The sequence below is a fragment of the Orycteropus afer genome, unplaced genomic scaffold (genome assembly GCF_000298275.1).
Source record: "Orycteropus afer afer isolate SDZICR_OR568_19922 unplaced genomic scaffold, OryAfe1.0 scaffold00467, whole genome shotgun sequence".
In the NCBI taxonomy this organism is placed as follows: Eukaryota; Metazoa; Chordata; class Mammalia; order Tubulidentata; family Orycteropodidae; genus Orycteropus; species Orycteropus afer.
Genome location: NW_006922054.1, coordinates 1,256,546 through 1,266,958, shown reverse-complemented (window position 1 = coordinate 1,266,958; position 10,413 = coordinate 1,256,546). Strand labels below are relative to the sequence as shown.

Genomic DNA, 10,413 nt, shown 5'->3' with positions numbered 1-10,413 from the left:
CCTACTTCCGTAGTGATACTGCCTCGGAAACCCAAGGAGGGGTCACTATGAGTCAGGGCTGACTCGATGGCACATAACATAAACTATTGATGTTTTCATTAAGTGATAATTTTCATGTAGACATTACGTTGAGACTTTGATATACTAAGTCAAACTCACTGTTTTATTTCTTTTTTCTGGTTTTGGTTTTAGCTTTTTTTATTTTTGTGTGGGTGTGGGTGTGTGTATTCATTCAAAAGAGTTAATCTTTTTCTTTTTTTTTTTTTTAAGTGCCGTTTGACAATTTCTTGAACTCTAGGAATGGAATTTTTTTTAATATCATGATTGATATACACTGATAATTAGAATAAAATTAAAATTAAAAAGCCTTTGGAAACTCCTTTTAAATGAGCTAAAATAAACTGATTTGTCTGAAACAATAAGCTATCTAGAAAAAGAGCATTCCATGCAGAGAGGAAGACAAGTGCAAATGCCCTGAGGCAGGAACCTGATGAATAGCCATTACACCCATATGAGTGGAGTGGGCTGAGCAGTGGAAGAGGAGTAAGATATGTAGTCAGAGAGGTAATGAAGAGACAGAATATGTAAGGCTTCTTGGTCATTGTAAGGGTTTTACCATTTTTTAAAATAAGGTTAAAAGTTACTGAAGTATTTGGAGCAGAGTAATGACATGATTGGATTTATACATGGAAAATAGATTGGAGTGGCAAAGTCTGAAACAGAGTCCATAACCCATTTCCATAGACTCATAGTGACACTAAGGACAGAGTAGAACTGCCCCATAGGGTTTCCAAGGCTGTAAATCTTTACAGAGGCAGACTATGCCTCATCTTTCTCCCATAGAGCGGCTAGTGGGTTCAAGCTGCTGACCTTTTGGTTAACAGCCTAATACTTGAACCACCAGACCAGCAGAGCTTCTTAGAGAGACTATAGGAAGGAAAGCTTATGGCAATAAACCACACAGCAGAAGATGAGGCCTATTGTTGCAATGATTCAGATGCTTAGAAGGGGTCTGATTGTGGACACATTTTAATATATAAAAAAAACTGTTGCTGTTGAATCAGTTATGACTCATGGTGACCTCACATGCTACAGAGCAGAACTGCTCCATTGGGTTTTCTTGTCTGTAATCTTACAGGAGGAGTCCCTGAGTGGTGCAAACGGTTAAGAACTGGACTACTAACCGAAAGGTTGGTGGTTCAGACTCACATAGAGACACCTCAGAAGTAAGGCCTTGCATTCTGCTCCCAAAAGTTCACAGTCTTGAAAGCCCTATGGAGCAGTTCTGTTCCGCACACATGGGATCTCTATGAGTTGGAATCTATTTGACGGCAACAAACAACAGCACTCTTTGTGAAAGCAGTTTGCCAGACTTTTCTTCCTCAGAGCTTCTGGGTGGGCTTGAACTTCCAATTTGTAGATTACCTGTTGATTACAAACTGATTGAACCACCCAGGGACCTTGCTATAGGCTATAGAAATTGCTGATGTATTGAATGTAAGGTGTGAGATACAGAGAGATCAAGGAAAGAATAAAGATTTTTGATCTGAGCACCTGGAATAATGATGTTGCCGTTTATTGAAGTGGGAAGAAAGAGCAGATTTTGGGGTTGTGGGAGTAGATTAGGACTTTGGTTTTATACATATTAAGCTTGAAATACCTATTACATTTAAGTGGAGATGGTGAATAAGCAATTGGATAGACAAGTTGCAAGTTTGGAATTAAGAGACGCCAACTAGAGATGTAAATTTGGGAATCAACACTTTATAGATGGTAATTATAACCATGAAACTGGATGAGAGCCCTAAAAATGTGAATTTAGTAAAGAGAAGCTATGAGATCTGTCAAACAGATAATGATTTAAATTTTACAAGTTACCTGCTTGTAAAACCCTACAGATTGTTTGGATACTAAATTCCCAGATACTTGCAGTTACTTCCTGATGCTTCTTTCTGCTTTGATTGCCCAAATTAGAAGGTTTCCTGGGGAAATTTTACAAAATAAGTAAGAATCATATTTTTGCCAAAATCTGCAAGTAGAGCAAATAAACAGAAGCAATTGTGTCTACTGCCTGACTTGTACAACTGGCTTTTTTCAGGGAAGGGGGGGGGGAAAGAGTAGGTTTTGAAATATTGGGTTTACTTTTATATATGCATGTCTGGTTTCTCTAATAAGAAAGAGTAAACTAACCAGTCTGCTTTATGTATCTATTTTCAGAGTATACTGTCCTCGTAACTGTATGCAAGCCAACCCACATTATGCTCGTGTAATTGGATCTCGAATTTATTCTGATGTAAGTATCCTTATTTATGCAGCTCCCAATATATATAAGCATGTACATTTAAATGTATATAAATGTACATTTAAATGCAGATCAAAGAACTAGATTCTGTGTACATAAACACAGGCTCATTAATCACTAATACCAAAAAAAAAGATTATCCATATACAAATATGAGAGCATAATAATTTATTTTGACTCAATTTTTCTTCCTATCCTACCTATATCTCCTTTATCAAGCACTTAATGAAGTAGTTTGGAGGCATACCTGGGAAAGAACACATATTTCAATCTTTGTTTTGGTTCTTCAGTATTTGAAATATAAACTGAATAATTAAGAATTTATCAAGCATATGAACAATATCTTCCTTGTCCAAAAAACAAAAAAACAAACTCATTGCTATCAACTCATAGTGAGCCCTCCTTGGGTTTCTGAGGTGGCATCTCTATGGAAGTAGATTGCCCATTCTTCTTTCCAAGGAGTGGGTGGTGGGTTTGAACCTCCAGCCTTTTGGTTAGCAGTCAAATGCCTTAGGCACTATGCCCCCAGAGCTCCTTCCTTATCCAAGGAGAATTTAAAAAATAGCACAGACTCAAAAAACAGATAATACATGAAATACATACAAAAGAAAGCCAGATGAAACCAGAAAAATCCAAATTCACTGTCATCAAGTCGACTTGACTCATAGTGACCCCTCCTTGGGTTTCCAAGATGGCATCTCTATGGAAGTAGATTGCTCAATCTTCCTTCTGAGGGGTGGCTGGTGGGTTTGAACCACCAGCTTTCTGGTTAGCAGTCAGATACCTAAATGAAATTACTGCGGTTGGGGAAGGAATATTAGCTGTGATGGCTTCAGTATGGATAAGCTCTTTTTGAGCCATGCTTAAAGAATAGTTTGATGAAGAGGATTAGAGAACACATTCTAGGTGGGATTCTAGGTGGTACGATGACATGCAGGTTAGAGCAAGTGATTGTCATGTCCCCCCCAAAAAAAACAATTGTAGGGTGTAGCAAATGGGTTTCCTTGTTTCTGAGGTGGTAAGATTTGGAGATGAACTCTTAAAACGTTGCTGCAGCCAACTCTTAAAACATGTGGATAGAAAGTAGCCTGGTGGTGCAATGAGACACTGGGCCACTGACCAAAAAATTGATGGTTTGAACCTACCCAGCAGCTCAGCAGGAGAAAGACCTGGAGATCTGTTTCCATAAAGATTAGGCCAAGGGAACCCTGTGGGGCCGGTCTGCTCAGTCATATGAGGTCTCTGTGAGTCAGAATCCTCTGCTAACTTTCAAAGGAGCTCTAGTAGCACAGTGCCTAAGGCATCTGACTGCTAACTAGAAGGTTGGTGGTTCAAACACACCAGCCACTCCACAGAAGCAAGATTGAGCAATCTACTTCTGTGAAGATTTACAGCCTCAGATACCCAATGAGAGTCGCTGTGAGTTGGAATTGACCTGATGGCATTGGTTTTTTTTTTTTTTTTTTTGTTTGTGAGTCAGAATTGACTGAATGCCACCTAACAACAACAACAAAACACGTAGATATGGAATCTGACAGTACGTGCTGATGAATTTAGATTTCATGTGGCAGGCCTTTAGAAACCATTACAGATTTAAAAAAAAAAAAAACTTAGGAAATATATTCTCGCTCATATATTTAGTAGACTGCTATGGAAATATGATTACAAAGAGAGAGGTGAAATGTGTCTATTATGACTTTATTTTTCTTGACTAGTTCATTTAAGTCCATTTTTTTCCAATTTATCTTTAACTTTGAAGTTATTCTACAAATTCAATCTCTCCCAAGCTCCAGGTTTGTGTTATTCCTATCTACAGCTTAAAAGTCCTGGTTGTATCTTGAGTTTGCTAGCCTTAAACTTGGTGTTTATGTTCTTGCCTCTGGTTGAACTACATCCAATCTTTTTTTTTTTTTTTTTAATCATTTTTATCTGTCAAAATCATTGTCATTTGTTATACCACTTTCTTTGTGAGGTATATTCCTGGATCTCCCGGTCCAAGTATGATGTCACCCTTCTTTGAAGCTCTATGACTTTTTTCTTTTAAGGCTTAACAGATTCTGCTGGGTATTAGAATTGTTTTCCTACCTCTTTTATAGTTTATGCATTCCTTGAGGGCAGCAGCTGAGTAATCATTGATCATTCTTTCATTTGCAATGTCATGTATGCCAAGCTGCAAACAAGACAGGCTTGCTTCCTGGCTTAAAACAGAGCTTAGTTCACACAGTGACATCAGGCATTAAGTAAGTGCCTTGCACATTGATATTCATGGGTAAAAATAAAATTGGGAAGCATATATGAATGACCATATCTGGCACTATCCAAAATTTCCAGAGAAACCTTTTTTTTTCCCCAAAAATTGTCCCTTTAAGCACCACAACTTTTCATTTTAATCATGTATGGTAGAAATCTTTCAAAATATCCTACATACTTCCATATCTACCTTTAAGCTCTGATGGAGTTAAAGTTTTGTTATGATTTATTTCCTGAGGTCATTTTATCTTCATACCTTAGTGAAATGGGTAGGGAATATGTATTATTACTATAGTTACTTTGAGAAGTAATTTGGAAGTATAAAGACTACTAACACTTGGTAAATAGGACTCAGGCATCCAGCCATTAGTTGCCAATTTTCCCGCCTTCTATAGTATACACTCTCTTTATTAAAGTTGATATGGAAGGTGAGAAGCAATCAATCTTTCTCCCCTTTTCCTTGTTTCCCTCCCCTTTTCCTTCTTCTCTTCCCCAACCCCACTCATTTCGTTCATCATAATATCACCTCAACTGTTTTTTTCCCCCATTAACATTTATAAAGTTACACTTGAACTTTCTGTTACTTTAAAGTACTTTGAACTTTTATTTCTATTTTATTAAAGATAGAATTCATTTCTGCATTAATGAAAAATGTCTCACTATTTGCATAAAGCTCTTTTTTCTTTTTAATTATATACTATTTCTTATAGAGTGTGGATTTCTTATAAAGTCTGCTGACCTTTCAACTCAAGTAGAACTGCCTGGTGACTGCATAATTTAGTTTTACCCAAAACGATAGTTTCAAAACACATTAATTACTTGAATCTAGTGAATAGCATATCTAAGCACTTGTATTGCCTTGACAAAATGCTGTTGATACACATTTAGCAAAACAGGAAAAAGACTGAAATGTGTACAGGTGGTTTTTAATCCCAGAGATAATGAACCATATTAGATACAAATATTAATTAATTCAGTGAAGGATTTTAAGTGGTGAATAAATGCCTCCTTGGAGTAAACATGCAAGGTATTAGATATATGGCATTTTGTGATATGGTGAAAGCATGAAAACGATTAAACCTGGGCTTTAAACCAGTTGATTCCAATTTGACGCCCTGCTGAGAATTTGCATTTCCACCCCAGATATACTGAATCCGAATCTACATTTTAAAATTATCTGGGGTAGAAATGCAAATTATCACTCAGCAGGGTGTCAATAGGAATGAACCAGTCTGAAGTCTCAGATTAAATAGCTTGACCTTCAGGATCTGGAATCTGAGTCATATACCACAGAATACCCCATGATAAGTAAGGGCCATGTAAGAGGCCTATGCTTAATGCGAATTTAGAAAAAGCATGTTAACTCACCCACACACCCACATGCATATAGAGATGAGGAAAGAACACACCAATGTGATGAGAAAAGACCTGTAGGGGATATGGGAGTGGTGCTTTATACTGAAACAGTTCAAATGTTTCATTTTGTAGGAATTTTTGCAGGCTATTCTCAGATAATGTTAAATTTTAGTAGAACATTTGGGTAAAATCAAATGTTAAAAGCTAGAGGAAAAACCTAATAAACCAAAATAAATAATTTGACAATAATTTTCTTCTCCATAGAAATCCCTTTTGATTCAGATGACATACTTATTGTCATTTGAATTGATTTCAACTCATAGCGACCCTGTAGGACAGAGTAGAACTGCCCTACGGGGTTTTTAAGGCTGTAATCTTTATGGAAGCCAACTTCCACATCTTTCCTCCATGGAGCAGCTGGTAGGTTTGAACTGCCAGCCTTTCAGTTAACAGCCAAGCACTTAACCAGTGCACCACCTGGGCTCTTAGAAATGATATAATTAGTACAATATAATCATAGAACTTTCTCAGTGGTCCATGTCAGTCCATTTAAACTAGAGTGATAGGTGTTGAAAATCTAGGTTGAAGTTATAATTACTTTACTTTTTAAAAAAATTGGAGTTATTTTTTCAGGCAGAATCTTTCTGTACATAATATATTATTTAAAACAGAGAAACACTTCATTTAATACATACATTTATTTGAGAAAAGGGTTTATAGAGATATACAGAGCTATGTTTGAGTTGTCTATAAGTCAAAACTGAACATAAATGAGGAACAAATGATCCAACTTGTGGCCGTTTGATCAGTGACTCTGGTATGGACAAAAAGCCTGAAATTTAAGGATTTAAATGGGCTTTGCAGAGATGAAAAAAAAAAAAAAAGCTAACTTGTTTTTCATTGTTTCCATAATACAAAAAGCCTGTTGTTGTTTGAGCAGGAAAAGTTTTTGCTAGATTAGATGTGGAGTGATTTTAGGATCTACCTTCAAACTTATTCAGATTTTGTGATTTAAAACATTGTCTTACGCACAAAATAGAACCCTGTAGCTGCTCGCTGGCTATCCACAGAGAGACAGATGTCAGCGTTAGTCCAGTGGAAGAATGGACAAGATCAGCACATTTTTCCTAACAATGTCATGGTTTTCTTTCCCCCTCAGCTGTCCAGTATATGTAGAGCAGCAGTACATGCTGGTGTGGTTCGAAATCACGGTGGTTATGTTGATGTCATGCCTGTGGACAAAAGAAAGACTTACACGGCGTCTTATCAGAATGGAATCTTCTCAGAAAGGTATAAAAAAATTCAAATTAAAATATATATATATATGATCAATATTCTTATGTATCTTCTATTACTTTATTTAGTATTGCTTTAAAGCAGACTGACTTTAGCATGGGTTTGAAGAAAATGGCTTAGCCAGAATCTTTATGCACTTGTGTAAGAATTGGTCTTCTAGGGATGAGAGAAGCTGTAGTACCAGAGGTGCCTGTCTCCTACAGGCTTATAAAAATCAACACGAAAATAGGATTACGAGTCAGAACCACTCCTTTGTTAATTGATCTTATAATAAGGAAATTTCTGTCACCTTCTTTTGGATTTTCTAGATTAGTCCATATATTTAATTTTTCTAGGTGAACATGGCACTGAATATTTCTCTAATCCAGCTATCCGAAAAAGTATTTGACAGAAACAATGAGTCTGATTTTCCCTACAGCCAAACTCTCTTTTTAATTGGAAGTTGGATGTTTAGTATAAAATAAATGAACTCTTTCTTTCAAGTCATCTTATGCTAAATAACACATTATTAGTACTATGTATCTAGTTGTTATGGGAATTCGTGTGACTCACTTTGTTAAGTATTTAATACACATTAGGAGAAAAAAAGAACTCTTACTGTGTTTTTTTCAAATCATTGTTTCTTGTGGAAGTAATAAGTCCTGTGTATTTTGTATAGGTACAGAAAAATCCCACAATTTTAGAATTCACTGGGGTCTTCAGAACTGCCCATGGAGCAAGGCCACCAGAGAATACACCATGCGAGTTATCTGGATTCCCTTCTAAATAACCTCCTGGGTGCTATCTTCATAAAAAAGCATCTGTTTTCAGATGATAATATATCAAAAGGCCATTATTGAGAAGATGGCTTCTCTGCAACCTTTCTCATGATCTCTTTAAGCAAATATATAAAATGAATTCTTTACCGAAGTAGATTGCTCCATCTTTCTTCCACAGAGTGGCTGGTGGGTATGAAGTACTAGCTTCTGATTAGCAGTCAAATGCCTTAGGCACTACATCACCAGAGCTTCTTACAAGATGACAGATGTATGTTCTAAGAAAATGAGTATAATTTTAACTTGAATTTTGAGCATCTACTATAAATGGTCCCTGTAGGTGCTGCTGGGCACTTTACATATATGAACTCAGCTCCACCAACAGCCACCAACAGTTAGTAATATAAACTCTAATTAGTAGATGTGTAAACTGAGTCTCACAGGGTTAAATGATGTGCCCAAAGATACACATTTTTCTAGTGTATCACTCTGAACAAGGAAGAAACACACCAGATACATTGATTTGCTAAGGCACTTAGTCAATTTCTTTCTTGGAAATAAAAATGATATTAGGCTGGCCATCTGCTGGTGTGAAAAACCTGTTATATGTGTGTGTTGTATGTGTTATGTGTGTTGTGTGTGAACATTTGTGATGTGTTGTTATTGCTGTTGTGATGTGTTGTCAAGTTGATTCTGACTCATGGTGACTCTATAGGACAGAGTAGAACTGTCCCAAAGGGTTTCTTAGGCTTTAATCTTTATAGGAGCAGATTGCCAAGTCTTTTCTCCCCTGGAGCCACTGGTGGGTTCAAACCTCTGACCTTTTTTTTAGCAGCCATGTGCTTAACCATTGTGCCACCAGAGCTCCTTTGATTCAGGATATACTCACCCTTTTTCCACACTAAAATTGTCCCTTCTTTTCCTGTACATGAATAAGTATTTAAAAGGAATTGCATTTTCTCTCCCTCTTCTAGATCTAAATTTTTATATACCTCCCTTTATCTCTAAAAGTCTTCTGTATTATTAAGAAAATGAAACTTTATGCAAAAATATAAAGCACTTCAAAGATTTATATTTGATTAAAATAACTAATAAATATTATTGCAGAATTATCAATGTATTTTAACTTTGAGGCATTTACACAAAACATACCTTGAGTGATGTTCCCTAATGAAACATAAACAACGTAATAAAAGAGAAAAAATTTATGATTCTGCATTGCTTTTAACTTCTGTTTAAAATCACCTCCAAAATTAGAATGACAGGTGTGTGTGCATGTGTATATATGTGTGTGAATTTTCCATTTTAACAAAGGAATTCTTAAGACCATTCTGACTGGATCCTTAACTTTTTTCTCTGAGATTTTTCTAAAAGCCATATTGTTAAAATTTTAATATGTATGATGCCATTATAATTTCAATTTTGTTATACTTGAAAAATGATAATAGACTAATACTCCAAAGTATTTCTTGAAGCTGTCTTTTAAAATTGCAGTTAACAGTGAAACCTGGTGAATCACTTGTGAACCTGTCTCAGTATTCCCTCAATGAAAGAGAATAACAACTGCCTAACTCTTCTTTAGGAGCTCTGGTAGCATAGTGGCTAAAGCACTTGACTGCTAACCAGAAGGCTGGCGGTTCAAACCCAGCAGCCACTCCTCGGAAGGAAGGTTGGGCAATCCTACTTCCTTAGTGATACTGCCTCGGAAACCCAAGGAGGGGTCGCTATGAGTCGGGGCCGACTCAACGGCACATAACAACAACAACTCTTCTTTATTAAGATCAAAGGAAGTATAAAACTATGATCTGGAATCTGTGAAGTTCTATTTAGACTATTTTTCTGACTTTTGACTACTATCCATCATAAATTTCTTCAATAAATTTATAGAACAGCATACACTCAAGATTTAGAAAATTATGCCATCCTCACTCAAGGTTTCCAATAATTGTAAATTGTAGTTTCTTAAGGAAGTCAACCATCTGGATTCACAGGGCTGCTTTCTTGATGTTCCTAAGAAGATATGATTCATTTGAAGAATTATAAGTAGAGACAACATCAATATGATTTTCATGTTTTTTTTTGCAGTTTACAGAACCCTCCAGGAGGAAAAGCATTCAGAGTGTTTGCTGTTATGTGAAGTAAAACACTTGGAAGAGGATAGTAAAGAGAATTCCAAATGCCGTATTTTGAAGTTTGTATAAAAACTGTAACATTATGTACAGAAGATATCAACTGTTTTAGCCCAAAAAAAGTACTGAATGCATATAAATCTTTATAGACAGTCTGTAACATAAAACATGGGACAAAAGCTTTGGAAAAAGTAAAGAATCTGTAATGGTTTTAGAAATCCTGTGTTAAAAATTGCTATATTTTCTTAGCACTTATTTCGACAGTTAAATAGTCATGATTGTTCTACATTTTGTATGTTTTATAATATGGTGCTTTGTATATGCC

The 10,413-nt window shown here is 36.0% G+C and overlaps 1 protein-coding gene across 1 annotated transcript in view; it reads left to right on the top strand.

The window, feature by feature from the left end:
• CRISPLD1 (cysteine rich secretory protein LCCL domain containing 1) overlaps positions 1-10,096 on the top strand; it is a 45,362-nt gene extending 35,266 nt beyond the window's left edge. The window contains exons 12-14 of the mRNA XM_007954624.2: positions 2,218-2,293; positions 7,068-7,198; positions 10,045-10,096. Coding sequence (XP_007952815.1) covers positions 2,218-2,293; positions 7,068-7,198; positions 10,045-10,096 — 259 coding nt within the window. The remainder of the gene's footprint in view (positions 1-2,217; positions 2,294-7,067; positions 7,199-10,044) is intronic.
• The last annotated feature ends 317 nt before the right edge of the window (positions 10,097-10,413 follow it).